This window comes from Micromys minutus (genome assembly GCF_963924665.1).
Source record: "Micromys minutus genome assembly, chromosome: 4".
In the NCBI taxonomy this organism is placed as follows: Eukaryota; Metazoa; Chordata; class Mammalia; order Rodentia; family Muridae; genus Micromys; species Micromys minutus.
Genome location: NC_137973.1, coordinates 52330010 through 52353251, shown reverse-complemented (window position 1 = coordinate 52353251; position 23242 = coordinate 52330010). Strand labels below are relative to the sequence as shown.

At 35.6% G+C, this 23242-nt stretch overlaps 1 protein-coding gene across 1 annotated transcript in view; it reads right to left on the bottom strand.

Annotated features, from left to right (window-relative positions):
• Positions 1-23242, bottom strand: part of DPYD (dihydropyrimidine dehydrogenase) — an 878881-nt gene that overhangs the window by 90790 nt on the left and 764849 nt on the right. The window contains exon 20 of the mRNA XM_080916202.1: positions 12958-13137. Within this exon, the coding sequence (XP_080772328.1) occupies positions 12958-13137 (180 nt within the window). The remainder of the gene's footprint in view (positions 1-12957; positions 13138-23242) is intronic.

Sequence of the window (23242 nt, the reverse complement as noted above, 5' to 3'; positions counted from 1 at the left end):
GATAATGTATGCCAAAGTGCTTTGGAAATTATGAAATGCTTATGTAATTGTTGGGGATAATTGCTACTATTGTTTTATTCCTAGGATGTAGCAAGAGCAGTGACCAGATCTATTGAGTGGCAAAGTTCATGAGAAAGCTGAATTGATCGTTGTATAGGATCCAAATAAGAGGTCTCTTGATCAGAGGACAGATTTGGAAGCTAACAACATGAAGGCTAAAGTTGGTTAACTGGGTCAAATGAATATATACAGCCATGTGAGAGCAAGAGACAAGACATTAGGACACAAGTGCTTAAGGGACAAGAAAACAAATACTGATAGTTTAAGAATGCTTTAAATGAGTAACTTGAGAAATTTTCTTCAGGCTGAGTGCCATATTTATCTCTAGAACACAAGAACTCAAGAAGCTGAGGCAGAAGACTTGTAAGAAGTTTGAAATCAGCTTGGGCTACAAAGTGAAATAGTCTCCAAAACAAAACCAAAAAGTTTCTGGGTACATACAAATACTGTTTATCTCTTGTTTGTGTTTTGTGCCTTAGACTGGGGCATTGATTCCACTCTTACTGTATACTTTGGAGGTTATTCTGTAAAACCTTTACTTCTGTTTTTTTCTACATATTTCCAACAGTGGAACAAAATACACAGTTACAGATGAGCTTTAGTCTAATGCCCATGCTCACATTTGATATCTTTAAAGAATAGGGTGGTATAGTAATCCTTGAATATAATAAGTGCTTATACTATTATGAAGAAACCAGGAGGAAATAGTTAAATACCAAAAGAAACTTCAAATAGTCAGGAAAGGTCAGCTGTAAAATATAGTACAAAACACACATCTACCAAAATGAGTACTTGGAGAGTCTACTGAATAGATGTATATTAAATAACTGATAACTTTACCAAAAACATGTTGAGGAATTTGGGGAGTGGCCTGACTAAACATTTAGCTTTGGGTTGTTGATGTTAAAAAGCTAAGTGAGTTGGAAGAAGCAGTGAATAGTGCCTATGTGTATTAGAACCTGACCTGGGAAGGGCAAAGAAATCTGTTTTCATTCTCTCTGCTGCTCTATGAGTACATACACTATTTTCTGAGTGTCTGAATCCACAAATACAAGGTAAGTCAAGAAATGCTGTTGTGTAGCATTTTTCTACAAACTGAAGCATTCCTTTCATGTGGGTGGAGGGGATCATTTGTGTCACACAGCAACTGTCACGACTTTTGTGTCATTATGAGCTGTATCCCTGAAAACTCTGAGCCTAAGTAAATCCTCCATTAGTTTTTTTTTTTTAAATGTCAGTATTTTGAGCAAAAGTACCAAGCACCTAATCCAAGGATTGCACAGTAACAATTGCAAAATATCTACCAAAACCAATCAAAGAATAGACACAGGGGCGTCCCAGGATTATTGTATTTCTTAGTGATGGTGATGAAGTACTGTAGAATTAGAATAATTTTTATCTGCTCAAGATGTTTGGGTTCCTTTGGTAGGCTTCACTTGAGATCCCAATCATTTGGTAGCCACTGAGGTATGAAAGATGCAAGAATAAGAGTTGGGAAATCAACAGGGGCACTCTGCAGCTCAGAGAGACTGAAGAATGACCAACAGTGACCTGAGAGAAGGGTATTATATTTTGATAGAAGATCATAAGCACAGAAGAAGTGATTTTAGAGATTTGCTGTTGAAAATCTTCAAAGGGTTGCCTCTTGTTTGCTGGTTAATTTCAGGACTGTGTGGCTACAAGGTGTGAGGGCTGGGAGCAAAGACTTGGGAGCAACTTGGGTTGGCTAGGGAACTTCACAAACAGTGCCTGAAGCTTCAAATCTAAGGACTCAAAGCAGCATTAGTCACATTCTTTGTGTAGGGTTTATTCCACTATCTCAGACCCATTTCCATTAGGTCATCAGTAACTACAAAGCATAGTACTATTGTAATAACAGCGTTTCCTTATCAGATTATATAACACAAAATTGGGTATTTGGGATTACATGGCTAACTAGGTCAATATAGAATTCAAAATAATTAGGTTCCCCAAGAGACTATATAATTTAGCTGATTACACAAATCTGTTTTGTCACATATGAGATGCTAATCATGCCAATAAGCATGTCTTGGATTATCTTCCCTAAAATTCAAAAAAACAAGTTTTATAGCATTTATTACATCTTTTTAAATGAAGCATCAGTTTATTTATTTTCTTTAAATATTTATTTATTTTATGTATATGAGTACAGTGTGGCTGTCTTCAGATACACCAGGTGATGGCACATCAGATCCTATTACAGATGGTTTGTGAGCCACCATGTGGTTGCTGAGAATTGAACTCAGGACCTCTGGAAGAGCAGTCAGTTGCTCTTAACCGCTGAGCTGAGTCATCTCTCCAGCTCATGACATCTTGTTTTGTTTGAGTCATACTCTCTCATTTGTGTAGGCTATCTCTGAACTCAGAGTTTTGCTTTCCCTGTCCTTCCCCAGGGTTGATCTTTGAGAGCTAAGCCACCCTCCACAGATTAGACATGTCATTTTTCAATAACAAAACTAAATGTAATTTTGTTTTGTTTTGTTTGATGTTTTATGGATTAAATAATAGTTTTATTTCTTTTTCTAATATGGTAAATCTAATTTTATTTTCAACTCGTAGGCTTAGATAGATGGCAGGAAGCTCAGTATAGTTGAACTCTCTGTTGAGTTTCACATATCAGGAAAACTCATTTGACTCCTATGATTTCCTGAAGATCATCCCTTAACTTCATATTTCATTTATACATGGCAACAGGTAAGACCGAGGAAAACCATGTTTTCCTCAGGAAGATCCTCATGACCACAGCTCACAAATGTGTGGGGGATTACTTGATAGACTATGAACTCAAGCTTTAATTAACCTGCTCATAGGTATTGCAATAAAAACTTCCCAATCTCAATGCCAAATAAAAACAATCTAGTTTTTATTTCCTGGTACTTAAAAGTCAGACGAGAATTAATGTAAGTTGTGCTGAAGATGAAAAGCATTTTGCACAAGTTCTAAGTATATAATTAATATTAATAAGGTACATTCTGATTAAAGTAGTTATATTGGATGAAGTATGAGAAACTACAGTTAAGCACTTACTTTCATGGATGACAAAGAAAATAATTACTCTGTGGTTGATAATTATATTTTAATTTTAGATGGTAAGAAAAAATTAGAAATCACATTTTCTTATATGTATATTGGACAAAGGAAAGGAGCTATGGAGAAATGGGAAAACTATTGCTTCTGATGTCTCTGGGCCAGTTAACCTGGTACTCTTCTCCAATTTGAGAATGAAAAGTTGAATTCTGCAACATCTCATCCTATGGCAAGTCCACATAAACAACAACAACTGATCACATACTTCTTGATTTGCCTATGTTTCACAGGGGCTTTGACACAGAGATCCTGGGACACAGAGTTCCTGGCAGGAATTACTAAATGATCACAGCTCTTTGTGAAGGGAAATCAACTAGCCCCTGGTGTAGGAGCAATGGAGCAGAGAGGGTTATAGTAATTATGATTCTGACAATAAGCAATATGAAATGACCTCTTCCCATAGGTGAAGGACTTATACCCATTCCTCTGCAAAGTGGTTTGTGCTAGATTCAGGTAGTAGATTCTGATCTGGCAACAGTGGTGAGCTCCTCCCTTCTGCTTGTTTTAGGAATAATGATGAACTGCTTATGAAGATTTATTGCTCAACATGTTTAAAGTGAATGCTTGCAAAATGTGGACAATCTTTTTTCACAAAAGAGTGTGCATCAAGAAAAAATATACTAACCTTTGGCCAGATAAAATAAAATTTATTAAGAATATGCTATAATAGGTTAAGAAAACATAAAAATAAGGTGCAAGTATTATTTGAAAAGCTACACAAATGATGAAATAAATTATTAATGTATCTCTAAAATATTTATATTTTTCCTAATGTTATCCATCTATTTTAGATAAGGTTATATCCAACATTACTCTGAAATAAGTTAATCAATCAACCTATTTCACTATTTATTATAAATTATAACCCTAAGTACTGTATTAATTGCCTACTCATTGCTAGACACTCATGATACATAATTTCTGTTTTTCATGAAGTGTCTCTGAGAAATAACACTAACTTATTTTGCCTTTGTGCAAATGGAAGACTAAAGGATTAATGTCTCTGACCCAAACTCCCAGAATTCTAGACTAGAATTTAAAACTTTGAGTCCCCTAATATCTCGGTTGTATTACTCTTTATGGTGCATACCACTGGATATGGAATATTGGTAAGATGAACAGAAGCTCAGAATTATAAATGAGTTTGTAGAATTTCATTCAAAAACATTTTTTTCTTTTAAATACTAATAGCTATCCTTTATAAAAGAGACATCTGTCCTATTATCACAGGGCCCTGGACAATTTTACACACTAGAACAGATATTTTCTAACTATAGAATGTTGTTAATATTGGTAGATGAAGGACCCTGATATTTGTGTAGGGTATTCGGACCTGGTAATTGAGGGATTTGAGGACTTTCTCTGTGAGACTGGTCCTTTTTTTTAAATTGAAGAACTTTATTTAAAAAAAAACAAAGATAAATGTACAAATTTTAAGCATTTTTTCATAAAAGTATACGAATACATTTCGTTCAGTGCTTGGATCTTTTTTTTTTTTTTTTTAAGGTTTGATAGTGTGCATTAAGATCTCACCAGCTACAATGAGCACAAAGTACATGTAAAACAGGATGCAACCTGGAATTAGTTCTTGTTGTAATTTTTCTTGTGCCATGATAGAAATGATCAACAAACTACAATTTAACCTCATGTAATTTGTCTATAGTCTGACAAAATTAGTTCCACAATGTTTTAATTTTAGTCATTGCCTATGTAACAGACAGAAATATAAAGCCATTAAGAATGCTTTAGCATTATATGAGACCATCTGGTAGTTCAAAGGAAATGAAGTTCAGGTCCAGAACCATAGCTGTCAGAGAAGATAGTATGAAGAAGGACCTCAAAACTTTAAAGTGAATGCCAGATGATTGGCTTTCATCCAACACCCTCAGCAGTACACATTTTCTTCTTCACTGGCAAGTTATGAAAACTTCATTAGAAAAAGGAAAAACAAAGCAAGTTACCTTTACAAAGTTTTCCTACAAACAAGCTCTTCACAGCAGATTCTTCATTTTTTATAAATCTTTATGAAGTCCTGATCAAACAGGTTATACTGTTTCCAATTAACCAAGCATGGCTTGTAAAGTATGATGTATAGCTTTTTTTATTCTGATTCATGTTTCAGACCACCCCCCATTCAGAAATTTGAGTTTTAATTTTGTAAACTGACTCCTGATGAGTACAGGTTAATTTGTAATGAAATATATCATCAATGTTTTCTGGCATGGGTATTTCAAGAAATTGTTACTTGCACTTAAAATCAACACATAATTTTTTTTGTTTTCTTTAAAAAAATAAAGGCAAATAAATGGCTTAATGGTGTTCTTACAGACATGAAGGTTTAGTTCCCAGCACCCACATTGTAATTGTAGTTCCCTGACTGTCTCCCTCTTCTGACCTTCATGGGTAGGGCATACTTGTGATAAAGCCACAGGCAGATAAAACACTCATTCACTAAAGCAACATGAATCAATTAAAAATGTAAAAAGTTTAAGTCCACTGGGACAGGATGTATATGTCTTCTCAGCTCAGTTTTGGACCTAAGTTTGCTCTAAATTTTAAGATTTTATTAGACTTATATTTTACACACAAAATATGTTTAAATATGTGTGTTTTTAAAACTTTATTGGATATTCTATGTATTTACATTTCAAATGTTACACCCTTCACTCCCATTCCCCTCTCTTCTCCCTCTCAACTTGTTTCCATGAAGGTGTTCTCTTCCCAGTCACCCTCTCCACCTCAATATGTGTGTTATGAGGCATGAGTTCTATTAAAAAATTCTTAGTTAGATTATACTTTCTCTACTAAATTGTTCATGGGTATTTGTTGACTATCAATTCAATGCATATTTGTGAGTTTATTTCTGGTCTTTTCATTGGTCTCCTTGATCTGTTTGTCTGTCTCAACACTGAAGCACACTTGCTTGACTTTACAATGAAGGCAGATAGTCAAAGTCTTTCAACTTTGTTCTATTTTATGAACTATTTTGGCTATTCTGCTCTCTCAGATTCAATGTATTTTGACATCAATGTGTCAACTTTAAAAACATATGTCAGAATGTTGATTGGGATCATAATGTTCAGACATTTCAATTTGAAAATAACTGACATCTTTCTACATTTCATCGGTGATCTAAAATTGCTTTAGTTTTCTTTCATAATCTGGTGCCATTTTCAGTGGGGAGATGTTGCATACGCTTTAACTGGTTCTAAGGTAGTTCATACATTTTGCTGTGGTAATGTTATTTTCAATTGGTTTCTACTGATGTTTTTTATCCCAGTTATTCACAGAGGGACATGATTGACTTCTGTATATTGTTTTTGTGTCATGAAACTTTGCCAAATTCACTTATTATTTTAATCTCATTTCTGTAAATTCTTTTTATTTTCATCTGAAGAGTCTTAGTACTGAAAACAGAAGAGTCTAAGCACTTCTTCTAAAGCTAGTCACCATTCATTTCTTTTATTACTCTCAAGTCCTATTCCACCTCTAATACTATGGAATAGAGGAAAAAGAATTCCTGTTCAGTTGTTGATCTTAAAAGAAACAATATATTCTTCCAATATTAAATATTATTAAAGCTGCACAATCTGTATAGATTCCTTATGGTATAGATTCATTATGAATGGATGTTGCGTTTTGTTAAATAAGATTTTGACGGAGGTAATGACTTATATCCAATATATTGAAACTGCTAAATAATAAAAATATAATTAAATAATAAAAAGAAAGATAGATAAATAGGTATTTGACTGACAAATGACATATGGATAAAAGAACACCAAAATATAATATTATCAGTTATAAAAATCAAAAGTACAGTAATTATGTTAATATGCATATAGTAATGTAGCTCAAATAAAAATGGCTTACTCTTAAATGTTGTACTGAATGCAAAATTAAATTTACATATCTACAGTGGCATGATGTAAAATGTTTAAATTACGTTGGAGCTGTGTTTAAAGGTTTCCTGCAAAACTATATAGTCATTTTTGGACCAAGAGATTAGCATACTACATATTATTCAAAATATATGGAAATACATATGTGCATAAAACAAGTAATACAAGAATGCATTCCAGATACCAGAACAAACAAAACCACTGTTTTGAATGAACAAGCACTTTATAGCATATTTATAAATCAGAATATAATTACCAATAATAAACTAATAGTATGCATAAAACACTTCAGTGAGAAGGAGAGTTGTCATACACAGACCCTCCCACACACATTCTGTGGACTTCTACTTAAAATGCAGAAGAGTATGAGCAAACTATTCTTGGCTCATAGAAACTAGATGGTGTTTCTTCCTGGTGGAGGTTGGAAAGGGATGATAGCTGGGGACATACACACAAACATCCTCAGGTGTGGCTATGTTATACATTTTAGTCAAATCAGGGCCATGATAAATGTCTCTATTCATTTATCAAATACTCCATTTTTGATTTAGGTATTCTTTCTATATGAAAATATTATGCTAGTGTTAGAAAAAAACAAGTAATATATGTCAAACAAGTAGTTTTTTGTTTATTACTAAGCACTGAATATAAGGGATTTGTGGTCACCAGACAGGCCTTTTACCACTTAGCTACAATCACAGTGCAATTAAAATAAAACTTTAAAGCTGCAATTAGAAAACAGTATTATTTTCTGGTGGCTACTCCCAATATTACTTCTTTCATGGCCATGCTATCTATTGATTACACCCTCCCTGCCCACACACATACAGAAACACACAGACACACTCATATACACATGTGTGTGTATAAATATATATACATATATTATTATGCATGATATATAATATATCTGAGGCCTCATTTCTGATAGTTTTCTAAAGAGGGCAGGATATATATATATATATATATATAATATACTATATATTAAATAGTTATACATATTTATATATTTATATTTATCAATATATATAAAATATATCATATAACATATATTATAATTATAAAATACAAAATATATTTTATATATATTACATACAAGCATGCGTGCTCACACACACACGCACACACACACACACACACACACATACATATATTCCTCTCTTTGAAAATTGACAGAACTGAGCATTCAGTCATCAGCATGTAAAGTTACCATACCCTTCTCATAATGATCTGACACTGTGTTATTTTGTTTTTTAAATAACAAAAAGTTGCAGGCGGCCGTGTGCTTACATCTTTGGTTTCTTGTCCTGGCTGCTCTACAAGTTCCACTGCAGAGTTTCTGATCTCATCTTAATGAGAGCCCCTTAATGAGCATAGATTAGGTTCACTTATTAATATCGCTGATATGTATTTCATCATGGTTTAATACCTGCTGAAAGTAATTTGGCACTTTTACTCTTTCTTATAAATGCCTGCTATTCCTGAAAGAACCAAGCCGGAATTTTAATTACAAATTGGCTTTCTATGTTTCTTCTGAAGAAGAATACCACAGACTGTATAGTTTAATTTTACAAACATGCAGCATTGCTTCAGATGCTTGGAAACTCACAGATAAAGCAGATCTGGTATAGAGTCTCAAAATGCTTATAATAAGCTGTAGCAATGGACAAGTAGACACAGGACTAGAAGATATGCTAAGCTCGCTAACTGTGTGAACAAGTCTTTAGAGGAAGTGATTTGTATTTCCCAATGAGAAAGGAAAGCATGAAATGGCTTCACAAAGGAAAGGAAACTCAAGGTATATTTGAAAATAAGTGAGTAACCATTGTATTCACCCAGCAATTGAACTTTGTGGTGGTTTGAATAAGTATGGTCCCCATAGGCTGGTAGAGATTAGCACTATTAGAAGGTGTATCATGATGTAATGTCCTCAGCTTCTTGAGCAACATGTCTGTCTGTGTGTAGCCGTCTTTCCCACCAAACCTCTGAAACTATATGCCGGCTTCTATTAAAGTTGGTTTTTATAAGAGAAGCCATAGTCATGGCATCTCTTATAGCAATATATATCCCATTTATGACAACCACTCTTCCACACTACTACATGATGGAGACTCTTGCAGACACTGGTAAGTAGATCTTGGCACTCAAGAAGCTTATCATAGCAGTGGTATATTTGCCAAGGCAAGAAATCCTTAAGAGTTACTCATCTGCCTACTTCATTATTTTTTCTGGCTTTTTTTCCACCTTGTTTTTGCGAAAGTAGACTAGTAAGATGAGACATGCAGGTTTGTTTTTGTTGCCTTTTCATTGTTTTGATTGAAATACCCTGACAATAGAAACATGGATGGAGAAAGCTTATTTTTTTTTTCTGATGGTATCAGAAAAGTCCACTCTGTCATGGCAGAAAAGACATTATAGAAGTGGTGGGAGGCTGGTTGGCCAAACTCTATTCACATTCAGTGTCTTAGTCACTATTCTATTGCTATGACAAGACTCCATGACCAAAGCAACTCTTATAAAGGAAAGCACTTAACTGGGGCTGGCTTACAGTTTCAAAGATTGAATTCTTAATTCTGGCAGGCAGCATGGCTGATTACAGAACCTGAGCAGTCATTGAGATCCACATACTGATGTGCAGACCCAGAGGGAGAAATTGGATCTTGGCATGAGCTTTTGAAACATCCCCAGTGATGCACTGTCTCTAAAAATGTTGCACCTAATTCAATAAGACCACACCTTCTAAACAGTCTTACTTAATGGAGACTATTCTAATATATAAACTTATGGGGGCCATTCTAATTCAAACCACCACACTCAGGAGACAGCATGTGTGGGAAATGTTACTAAAATATTAAGCTTCCAGGCCTGCCCCCAGTGACTCATATCCCCAGTTAGTCTCCATATCCTAAATGTCCCACAATTCTTCCTAATAGTGGCACCAGCTGAGGTCCAAGTGTCCAAACACATGAACCCATGGTGGGCATTGCACATTTAAATATCAGAACTAAAGGTCATTATCTCTCCTACTCTTCATTTGTACTGTAATAGAGTTATTTCCAGATACACATGGTGATTACCACTTCCACCTTCTGGCTCCACACTGAATTCTAACACCTGGCCAGCTGCTGACCCAATATTCAACAGCCCATGTTTGAATGCAAGGATGGATCTGACAGGGATGTAAGGTTGGATATGACAGGGATGTGAAGGTGGGTATGACCATATGACTGGGGCCTTTGTAGCACAATTAAGGGTTTTATACAGTTTTGTGGTATCTGTTGGGACTCAGCTTCTAGAGGATGAAAAGGAGAAACTGGTCCTGGTGTAGAAGTCATAACATAATGTGAGATGGTAATACTTGAGAAGTTTTGCTTGTTGGATAAGAAAGCTGCTCCAGAGGCCGAGAACAACATGTGAGAAGGTGAAGAGCTCCAACTCCACAGAAGAATTGGCCTGTTACAGTTTTCTTCCATGGTACATTGGGACTTGCTCAGTAGTTCTGCTCCCTGCTCCAATAGTGAACAGGAAGGACACTTATTTCAGTGTCTTTCTGATCACAAAGTTTGAACCTCAATTTAGATAATCCAATATCTTTATGTTTCCCAAACTAATAATTTCATCATTATTAGTGCCTATGCCCCCAAAGGCCAAATACTAACATTAAGTTTATTTATACCTTGAAAAGTAGCATATCTCATTTAGTCAAGTTCTTTCCCTAGCTAAGGCCTTACTTATTTTCTCTCTCTCTTTCTTTCTCTCTCTCTCTCTCTCTCTCTCTCTCTCTCTCTCTCTCTCTCTCTCTCTCTCTCTCTCTCTCTGTCTCTCTTTCTCTCTCTTTCTGTCTGTCTCTTTCTCTAACTTACATATTTTTTTTTATCTTTTTCTCAAATTCTATTGTAATCTCACATGACTTATGAAAGAGAAAGCTTAAGGAGAATAACACTTGTACTTTTCAAATGAGACCTAGCTAATTCATATAGGTTTTTCTGACAATGATCTGCATTTTCCCTACGGCATGAAAGAACCAAAAGTTAAGGTGTCATAGAAGGCAGGTTACAATATGCTAATAAGTTGCAAACACACACACACACACACACACACACACATTCGTACACCAATAAGAAATAGACAGGAAGTCATCTGAAATGTGAATCCAGTGTACTTAGTCTCACTATACAGGATGTTAAGCTAAAGGGAATGTCTCCTGTTGTTTAAGTCATACCCATTTGTAACAGAGAACCCAGAGTACATTACCAGACCATCTGCTTGTTTCTTGTTTTATCTTTATGAAATAATTCAGCAATCTTTAAAAAAAATAATCACTAACAGTGAAAATTATACTAATGGTCCTGTAGAAGTCTGTTCTTACCAAAATAAAAGTCTAAATCTAGAATATGAGAAAATCGATTTCCAGTTATGTCATAAACAAAGATGTCCTCTTCCTGATCCATGATGCCTTTGAATATGGATCTGGAGACGTGATGCTGGTTACCCTTCAAAAGACAAAACGCCACAGCTTGGAGCAGCTACTTACATTTCAGCTCACATGTCACATATCTGAGTTTATAGATAGTCATAAACTACCATGTCAGAAACAACTTCCTTGAGACATTTTTACGTTAAATATGTGTAATGTCATCTATATTTTTTTTTTAGTTATAAACAGCCTTAGTGTATTGCTGATCATTGATAAAGCCAAGAACCCTCTATGAATACTGAAGGCTCAGTCTATGATAATATGATTAGTTACACTAATAATGCTGCTTAGACTCTGTTTCCTAATTACAATATTATAAATATTAATGTCACAGCCTTTCTGTTTGATTGCCACTCCTGGAGTCATTCATCATGATATTTTCCTGGAACCTACTTTGTACATTTTCTTTCTTTCTTTTTTTCTCATGACAGAACTTGCAATCACACACATTATTCTTCAAGAAGTCTTTATTCTTGGCTATCTGTTAGGCTAAGGACAGTGATATCACTCAGAAGCACTGTCCACTTATATGGTACATCCTTTGGTTTTGCCCAGCCTCTCACCGGCATCCAAGACGGCACACCCAGGGTTTTTGTTTTCCATTCTTTTTCATGTGACCTGTTTCAAGTTAAAACTCATGTGAATTATTAAATGCTTCCTTAAAGAATCTTTTCATACTGCCTTCCCCTCTTTTTTTTAAAGTTAATTATTGATGTAGCGACAACCTGAAAAGACTAAGAATTGTAATTTTTTTTCTCCCCTCGTTCAGGACTCAAGAAATATCTTCTGACAATGGTTGTCTATTTAGAATAATACAAAGGAAACACAAAGGCGCAATGTGGAAGGTTGTTTTAGAAAAGAGTTGCTGAAATCACTGTATTATACAAAATGTAAATGTAGTGTATATTTCTCAGAAGATAGCAGTTAGAGAGAAAGTATGCCTGCAACCTTTGGAGCCCAGGTTTAACCACATGGCAGTGGCAGTTACAAAAGATACTGATTAGATTTTAATTTTAAAAATGGCATTATATTATTCAGGACTCCAGTGGTTTGATTGTCTTGAAAATAGAAAGGTAATGTTATAAACTCTAGAGCTTGTTAAAGAATAAAGAAATCCCTAGATTCTCTCTGGAAAGAATGCTAGTCATCAGCACAGCCAGCAAGAACTCAGAGCCACTTCACATTGCAAACTTCAATCTTTTCCTTTTATATGAGCTTGTGTTTTATCAGACAGTAACTGGGAGACCTATAGTATAGCTGTAATCAAGCCTGCTTCAGAACGATTCTACTGTAAAAAAATTCAACATCAAACAGGATTTGCCTTTGAGGGTGTGTAGAAAAGCAAAAGACCTGAACAAAAATAAAAGTAAACAGTTCTTTCTGGTTGACACAGGGGAAACAAGCGCATACCTGTCCCACAATCTCAGCAATGCGTGGAACCGGTTTCCCTTTCTGATGACTCAAAATGGGGGGACTTTGTCCATCCCAGTCCGCTAACTCTTCAATGCTCTTCAGATAAAGCAATGCTTTGAGACCAGTGCAGTAATCTTCAATCACAGTGAAGTCCTGATTCTGAATAGCGCTGCATACCTAGGGATGATAAAATGGAAGAACATCAAACCCAAATCAATCTATTCAGATAAAGTAATGTTTTTATGTCAGATAGGTTGTAAGCAAAACAAAGCAAAAGGTAGTTGGGAATAGGGGTGGGAGGTAACAAGTAAGATAGACACAAGATATCTGAAGGAACCCCTGGGAGTGGTAAAGGCTTCGTTCAATTTGACATATTGACATTCTCACAGATATGCACACACTGCAAAACACAGGAAGCCGCATATTGTAAACATGTGCTGGCTTCAGTATGCCAAGTAAATTTCCATATAGTTGTTAAACACTGACTCCTATGGTTGAATTTTGGTATAACATAGACACCTCAGTTCTCTCGCTTTCCCTCCCCTGACAACACTGACAACCAAAGAGTTGCTCTCAAGTCTAGAAGTGATAAAACTACCTTTGCTTTGTTTGTGTCCAACCAATTGACAGATTTCATCTACAAGTTGATGCTTGAGAAATGCACATTGAAGTACCAAAAGGAAACAAAAATAGGACAGAGAAATATTCTCCTAATGTTTTATGTTTGTGTTGGGATTAATTCACAGCTGTCTTTTGCTGTATGTGGGATAGGCACACTGCTGAGGGCTTTGTGTAAAAAGGAAATCTTCAGTTTTTTCCTGTCTGCATCCAAGTAGCAACCAACTAGTCCTCAATCTCTTGATTGTCACCATTTTAATGAGGCTCCAGTATCTCAGAGCAGGCTAGGCCTTCCTTTACATATAGCTTCCATGATTTATAATTAATGTATGATTATATGCTTGGCAGCTCAGTCCTTAGTTTTATTGAGTCTTAGAAAAAGAAAACATATTTATTTTGATCACTATATTAATTCCAACAACCACCACAGAATTTGTCACTTAGTCTGAACTCAATGATTCAAATGAATGATTGTTAAGAAAACACTTAAGTGACCACATTATAAAACACAAGTAAGTCATCTAAAAGTTAAAGAAGATTGGATCAGAGACAATATGCTCTTTCTAAATAAAAATATACTGTGAGTTTTGTGATTGTGATTAATATTTTTAAAATATTTTATTACATTTATTTATGCATTCATTTTATTTGTATGTGTGTGTATGTGTGCTCGCTCATGCACAATTTCCAGTTATTTCTTCAATTTGATAACACATATAGACTCCACAGAAAGACTTGCAAATTCTAATGACTCTTTTACCACATATCCCAGTATTACTCCAATTTTAGAATATTCAACATGGAAATGAACAACCTTTCTAACCTGTATTCAAATATACCCAGAAAAGCAATAAAACAAATAAAATTAAGAAAGGTCCAACTTTCTTCTATTTTATATTTTCCAGATGTTGAATACCTACATTGGCTGACTAATATGTATGGGGCCCACTGGACCAGATATTCTAGTGTACTCTAGCAGATAACCGCATCTGCAGATGTTCAAGTTGTACATATAAAATTGAAAGGGCTTGATCATTTTTCAGCAGACTTTAAACCAACTCCAGATAGTTTACTATAGTCAAGACAGTGTAAATACTATATAAACTGTTGTTCAGCTTTTTTTCTCTTTTTTTTACCTTATTTAAAAAAAGATAAATGTACAAATTTCCAGCATTTTTGCATAAAAGTATATGAATACATTTTTAAGGTTGTAATTAAGAATTTGTGGGTACATATACATACACATATGTATATAAGTAACAATAATAAAGGAAAAGAGGCCATTTATTTAAGGGGATAGCATAGAGACTAGGAGGGGCTGTAGGGAGAAAAGGGGGATGTGATACAGTACTATTTTATTTAAAATATATTTTTTGTTGAACTTCACACAGTCTGTGAGTTGTTTCTGGGGTGTTCGGAGCTTTCTGGGGTTAGTATCCCATTATCAGTGATTGCATATTATGTCTGTTCTTTTGTGACTGGGTTATCTCACTCAGGATGACATTCTCTAGATGCATCCATTTTCTTAAGAATTTGGTTAAGTCATTGTTTCTGATAGCTGAGTAGTATTCCATTGTGTAAATGAACCAAAATTTTTGTATCCATTCATCTATTGAAGGACATCTGGGTTCTTTCCAGCTTCTGGCAATTATAAATAGAGCTGCAATGAACATTGTGGTGTATGTATCTTTGTTGTATGCTGGAGCATCTCTGGGATAAATGCCCAGAAGTGGAATAACTGGGTCTTCAGGTATTACTATGTCCATATTTTTGAGGAACCGCCAGACTGATTTTCAGAGTGGTTGTATCAGTTTACAACCCCACCAACAGTAGAGAAGTGTTCCTCTTACTCCACATCCTTGCCACCATCTGTTGTCATCTGAATTTTGGAACTTGGTTAATCTCACTGTTGTGAGACCTTAGAGCACGAGGCATTGGTGTTTTGTTCAGGAAATTTTCTCCTGTGCCTATATGTTCTAAGGTTTTCCCCACTTTCTCATCTAATAGTTTCAGTGTACCTGGTTTAATGTGGAGATCTTTGATCCACTTACACTTGAGCTTTGTACAAGGAGATAAGAAAGGGTCTATTTTCATTCTTCTGTATGCTGAGTGCCTGTTGGACCAACACTAATTGTTGAATAGGCTGTCCTTTTTCCACTGAATGTTTACAGCCCCTGTGTCAAAAATCAGGTGACCATATACTTGAGGGCTCATTTCTGGATCTTCTAGTCTATTCCATTGATCCACGTGCCTATTTCTCTACCAATACCATGCAGTTTTCAGCACAATTGCCTTGTAATGTAGCTTGAGGACAGGGATAGTGATTCCCGAAGATGTTTTCTTGTTGTTGAGGATGGATTTCGCTATTCTAGGTCTTTTGTTATTCCATATGAAATTGCACATTGCTCTTTCCAACTCAATGAAGAACTGGGTTAGAATTTTGATGGGGATTGCATTGAATCTGTAGATTGCTTTTGGTAAGATGGCCATTTTTAAAATGTTGATCCTTTCCATCCATGAGCATGGGAGTTCTTTCCATTTTCTGAGATCATCCTCAATTTCCTTCTTTCGAGGTTTGAAGTTCTTGTAATACAGTTCTTTCACTTGCTTAGTGAGAATCAAACCAAGGTATTTAATAGTTTTTATGACTATTGTGAAGGGTATCTTTTCCCTAATTTCTTTCTCCACGTTTGGCCTTTGAATATAGTAAGGCTACAGATTTGTTTGAATTAATTTTATAACCAGCCACTTTGCTGAACTTGTTTATCAGCTGTCGTTCTCTAGTGGAAGTTGTGGGGTCGCTTAAGTACACTATTATGTCATCTGCAAATAGTGATGTTTTTATTTTTTCCTTTCCAATTTGTATCTCTTTGAATTCTTTTTGCTGTCTAATTGCTCTGGACAGGACTACCAGTACTATGTTGAATAGGTAGGGGGAGAATGGGCAGCCTTGTGGAGTCCCTGATTTTAGTGGGATTGCTTCATGTTTCCCACCATTAAGTTTGATGTTGGCTGTTGGTTTGCTGTATATTGCTTTTGTTATATTTAGGTATGGGCCTTGGATTCCTGTTCTTTCCAAGACTTTTAACATGAAGTGGTGTTAGATTTTGTCAAATGCTTTCTCAGAATCTAGTGAGATAACCATGTGGTTTTTTTCTTTGAGTTTGTTTATATGGTGGATTACATTGATGGATTTCCTTATATTAAACCAGACCTGCATCCCAGGGATGAAGCCTACTTGATCAAGGTGAATTGTTTTGATGTGTTCTTGTATTCATTTTATAAGAATTTCGTTGAGTATTTTTGCATCAATGTTCATAAGTGAGTTTGGTCTGAAGTTCTCTATCCTTGTAGGGTCTTTGTGTGGTTTAGGAACGAGGGTTCTTGTAGCTTCAAAAAATGAGTTAGGTAGTATTCCACCAGATTCTATTTTGTGGAATAGTTTGGAGACTATTGGTATTAGTTCATCAATAAATGTCTGATAAAACTCTGCACTGAACCCCTCTGGACCTGGACTTTTTTTGGTTGGGAGGCTTTTGATGACTGCTTCTATTTCTTTAGGTCTTATGAGATTATTTAGATGGTATACCTGGTCCTGGCTTAGCTTTGGTATCTTGTATCTGTCTAGGAATTCCTCCATTTCCTCCAGACTTTCTAGCTTTTTTGAGTATAGGCTTTTTGCAGTACAATCTGATGATTTCTTGAAATTCCTCAGTTTCTGTTGTTATTTCTTCACTTTCCATTCTGATTTTGTTAATTTGGATACTTTCTCTTTGTCCTCTAGTTAGTCTGGCTAAGGATTTATCAATCTTGTTAATTTTCTCAAAGAACCAGCTCTTGGTTTTGTTGATTCTTTCAATGTTTTCTTTTGTTTTTTCTATTTGGTCTATTTATGCCCTATGTTTGATTATTTCTTGGCGTCTACTCCGCTTGGGTGTATCTGCTTCCTTTTGTTCTAGAGCTTTCAACTGTGCTGTCACATTGCTAGTGTATGCTCTCTCCAGTTTCTTTATAGAAGCACTCAGAACTATAAGATTTCCTCTCAGTAGTGCTTTCATTGCATCCCATGGGTGTAAGTATGTCATGTTTTCATTGAATTCTAGAAAATTCTTAATTTCTTCTTTGGTTTTGCTATTGTTTAATAGAGCATTGTTTAGTTTCCATGAGTATATGGGCTTATTGTTGTTATTAAAGACCAGCCTTAAAAAATGGTGATTTGAAAGGATGCATGGGAGTTTTTCGATGTTCTTGTATCGATTGAGGCTCATTCTGTGTCCAATTATGTGGTCAATTTTTGAGAGGGTGCTGTGAGGTTCGGAGAAGAGGCTGTATTCTTTTGTTTTGGGATGATATTTTCTATAGATATCTATTAAATCCAGTTGGTTCATAGTCTCTGCTAGTTTTACAGTATCCTTGTTCAGTTTCTGTTTCCATGATCTGTCCAATGGAGAGAGTAGGGTATTAAAGTCTCCCACTATTATTGTGTGGGGAAAAATGTATTTTTTGAGCTTTAGAAGGGTTTCTTTTATGAATATGGGTGCTTTTGTATTTGGAGCATATATGTTAAGAATTGAGAGTTCCTCCTGACAAATTTCCCCTGTAATGAATAAAAAGTATCCTTCCTTATCTTTTTTGATAACTTTTTATTTAAAATCTACTTGATTTGATATTAGAATGGCCACTCCAGCTTGCTTCTTGGGGCCATTTGCTTGGAATGTTTTTTCCAAACCTTTTATTCTGAGATATTGTCTGTCTTTGTCTCTGAGATGAGTTTCCTGTATGCAGCAAAATGCTGGATTTTGTTTATGTATCCAGTCTGATAGCCTATATCTTTTTAGTGGGGAGTTGAGTCCATTTATGTTAATAGATATCAAGGAATAGAGGTTGCTGTTTCCTGCTATTGTTGCTTTGGTAGATTGAATTGTGCCTGTGTGTCTTTTAATTTTTGGTGTTCTTGCCTGTAAGTTTTCTTGTTTTTATTATGAGGTGGTTCCCCTCATTGTATAGGGTTTTCCACCTATAATTCGTTGTAGTGCTGGGTTTGTGGTCATATATTGTGTGAATTTAGTTTTTTCTTGGAATATCTTTGTCTGGCCAACTATGGTGATTGGTAGTTTTGCTAGGTATAGAAGCTTGGGCTGGCACTTGTGATTTCTTAGGGTCTGCATGATGTATTTCCAGGCTCTTCTAGCTTTCATAGTCTCTGTTGAGAAATCGGGTGTGATCCTGATTGGTCTGCCTTTGTATGTTACCTGACCTTTTTCCCTTACTGCTTTTAGTATTCTTTCTTTGCTTTGGGCATTTGGTGTTTTGACTATTATTTGTCGGGGTGAATTTGTTTTCTGGTCCAACCTATTTGGAGTTCTGTAGGCTTCTCTTATGCTTGTGGCCATCTCATTTTTAAGAGCAGGGAAGTTTTCTTCCAGGATTTTGTTGAAGATATTTACTGTACCTCTTAGTTGATATTTTTCACCCTCTTCTATTCCTATTAGCCTTGGTCTTCTCAATGTGTCCTGGATCTCCTGCACATTTTGGGTTAGGAGCTATTTGGTTTTTGCATCTTCTCTAACTGTTTTGTCTATGTTTTCAATGTTTCTTCAGCCCCTGAGATTCTCTCTTCCATCTCTTATAATCTGTTGGAAGTGCTTGCATCTGTGACTCCTGATTTCTTTTTTTAGGATTTCTACCTCTAGGTTTGTCTCTTTTAGTGTTTTCTTTATTGTGTCCATTTCCCTTTTAAATTCCTTCTTCCATTAACTTTATCTCTTTGGTTCTGTTTTCTTCTAGTTCTTTGAGTTCTTTGAGTGATTTTCTTGTTTCTTCTTTAAAAGCTTCTAATATTTTATGCTTTTCCTCCTGTTCTTGTTTAAGGATATCTATCATCATCTTGAGGTATGATATTGTGTCTTAGTCTTCTTTTTCTGGAGTGTTTGGCATTCTGCTATTTGCTGTGATGGGAGAGCTGGGTTCTAGTGTTGCTAGGTTTTCTTGGTTTCCCTGGGGTACGTTCTTTCGCTTTCCTCTTGCCATCTTGTTGTCAGTGATATGTTCTAGCCTTTCCCTTGTACCTGGTCTGTGTTCCTGGATCTTTGCTGTTCCTGGTGGCGGATGGTCCAAGTGCCTGTTATGCACCCCAAAAGCCACCAACTGAGAAGAGAGGGTACAATGTCACGGATTCCTGTGTCCCTGGACCAAGCCGGGCAGGCACACACTTTCTGCGTGCTCCGCTGAGATCTCTCTGCCCCCTGGCTAGTCGGAATCTGTTCTCACCCGCTTCTAGCCAATCCTGTGTGTGTGGGTCTCCGCTCTTCCTAGTGGCGGATGTTCTGAGTGTCACCTTTTTTTTTTTTCATTTGGAGAAAGACTGTCTATCAATACCCAGGACAATTGTAACTGTTTTGACTATATTTTGTATCTCTGATCAATTTAAGAACTTTATAGAGAATCTACAGTATAAAGTGAAGGGTATAGATATTAATGTGCTGACAATAGTAGCTGGTAGAAAAGCATGAGGGAAATTTGAATGAAAATTTACCCAAGTGTATAAATTAATAAGATTCTATTTCAAGACCTTCAAAAACCTTCTAGGCCACTGAATAAATAAGAGAAAGGCCATGTAGTAGTTGGGGAGAGAGGGAATGAGGAAGGAGGAGAGCGTAATTCAAGGGAAGGTAGGACAGAGCAAATCAGGAAAAGACAGGACAGCAAAAAGAATCTACATATATATTGTTAGTTAAGAGTCCAGTGTGTTTATGATGCCTGTGTAACAGGCAACCACTTGGTAGATGCTTCTGAATACTACAATGCTTACAAGGAAGGATATGGAAATAGATCTTGAAAGACACTAAGTACAAAGTTGCCAAGGGATTAAGTCTAGTGTTGCAGAAAATTATTACGAAACTCAAAACTGAAAAATGATCCTTAGATTTAACAATAACAACAATATAGATAGTTATATTCATAGAGAAGAGGGTCTTCCCCAGAGCTACAATAATTTTTGGGGGCTGAAGAATGGACAAAGACTGAGAACTGAAGGTATGCTTATAGGACATTTAGCTTTTGTTAGGGAGAAGAGCGTATATTTTATCCAATGCTTTGCTTTTTACTTAAACTATGTTTTATGAGAATATGGCTATTTTATATTCTCAAAAAGACAGAATGAAGTCTAAGCATTGAAAGTTGGTTAAGATGACCAGAATGGCAATGAGATAAGACAAAACCACTTAAACATGACAGGAGTTAACATGGGTCTGGCTCTCTGGTCAACAGCTTTTAATGGTCTCATTTATTCCTAAACATAATCCTAAAAAGCAGACTCATTTTTAACCATCTGGGTGCAGATAAGAAAACCAGATCTTAGAAAAGGTTGAATTATAGACTGAAGGGAACACTTGGCTTGAGAGTTTGAGATCCAGAACTTATGAATATAAGGCACTCATTGTCATAAGGTAGTCCTGACCATGTAGCACTCAATCTAACACAGGCTGATGAGTATATGTAGGACCCAGGCCCACATAAAACATGTGGCTGCGTGGAACTGCTGTAGGCAATAAAAGTGAGGTAGATATAAAGAGAGACAGAAGAAGTCATTTTAAAGTTACAATAATCATGATTCCTTCAACTGTTTCAAGAACCAGAAAAGGGTGTTTAGAAACATTTTATCTTCAAAACCAACATGGCTACTTTCAAAAGAAAATTCATGCTTCTGGATGACAACAATCAACACTTTTATTTGTCTTCTAGAGGGTGAGTAAGAATGAAAATAATGACACATCAAGCTCTTAATAAAGCAGAAATAAAAGGTCTTAATTTTCAATATTGAAATGTGTTTTGTTGCTATAAGGTAGAGGAAAATTTAACAATGAACTTTTCAGGCAGAGCATTAAGCTTTCTCAGTGTTGATGAAATTTTTAAGAAAACTTTTAAGACCATCATGATTTCCTCCATGTGATTTCATTTGATTTAACAGTAGAAAGCAACCAGTTTTTTTCTCTGATCTATTTTGGTTGCATTAATATTCTATTTTATGGTATATACTTTTACTATAGTCATAGCACATGCACAGAAGAACTCTGATGTTTTTCAAAAAAAATCATTTCACTGTAGAAACCAAAGACACAGGTGAGAATCTTGTCCTAATATAGAGTCCAACTGACATAGAACCTACCCAGTGTACCAAGCTCCACCTTCCTTCTAGTCCTGTTCTCCACCCAGATGACCAGGTCTGATACCATTCCACACTCTACAACCTGTCTGCTTCCCAGGAGGTCCACAGTAACCAGGGACACAGGAGGTCCACCAAAACCAGAGACAGCACTACCTGCCTCCAAGGAGGCCTGCTCCAATTGAAGACACCCATGCCAGTTTACACCAAAGACAACAAGATGGCCATACACAAGCACAAGATCATAAGTGATAGAACCCAGTAAAATTTGACACAATCAGAACCAGTTCTCCCACCAGAGCAAGCACTGAATAACCAAGGCTATAAAGAACACCTTTAAAGAAATACAGGAAAACACAAAAAAGCAGGTAGATGCTTTTAAAGAAAATTTAAATAAATATAGGAAAAATACAATTAAGCAGATGAAAAAATCAAAGAAAATGGTCCAAGAACTAAAAATTAAAATGGAAACATAAAAAATAAAATAAAGAAAAAAAAAAAAAAAAAAACAAAACAAAGGGGGCCTAACCTTGAATGGAAAACTTTGGAAAGAGATAAGCAGGTACAGATCCAAGCATCACCAACAGAATAAAAAAGATGGAAGAATGAATCTAAGTCATAGGAGATATCATAGAAGATATTGACACACGAGTCAAAGAAAATACAAAGTGTTCAAAGATCCTAATTTAAAATATCCAGGAAATTCAGGTTATAAAAGATAAAACTTAAGAATAATAGGAAAAGTAGAGGGTAAAGAATTTCAGCTCAAAGGCCAGAAAACATCTTCAACAAAATCACAGAAGAAAACTTTCCTAACCTAAAGAAAGAGATGGTCTTAAATGAACAAGAAGTGTACAGGACACCAAATACACTGGACCAGAAAACAAAATCCTCTTGTCCCATAATAATCAAAACACTAAATGCACAGAACAAAGAAAGAATATTAAAAGCTTTAAGGAAAACTGTGAACTCACATACTCATGGAAGCCTACTTTTCTTCAGGAAAGAAATAAGAAATAGAACCAAACTCTATGTAGAATTGAATGAAAATAAAGACACATCATACCCAAAATTATGAGACACATAAAAGGAGTGCTAAGAGAAAAATTCATACACTAAATGCCTTCAAAAGAAATTAGAGAGATTCCATTCAAGCAATTTAGCAACACACTGAAAGCTCTAGAACAAAAAGAAACATACCCTAGAGTAGTGGAAGGCAGGAAATAGCAAAACTTAGGGCTGAAATCATCCACTCAGAAACTAAGAGAATGGCTGCTGCTGCTGCTGCTGCTGCTGCTGCTGCTGTTGCTAATGATGATGATGATGATGATGATGATGATGATGATGATGATGACACAAAACCAAAAGCTGGTTCTTTGATAGATAAGCTCTTAAGCAAACTAACTAAAGGACTCTGAGACAATATCCAAAATCAGAAACAAAAAGGGAGATATAACAACAGAAAATGAGTAAATTAAAAAAAAATCGTCTGATCCTACT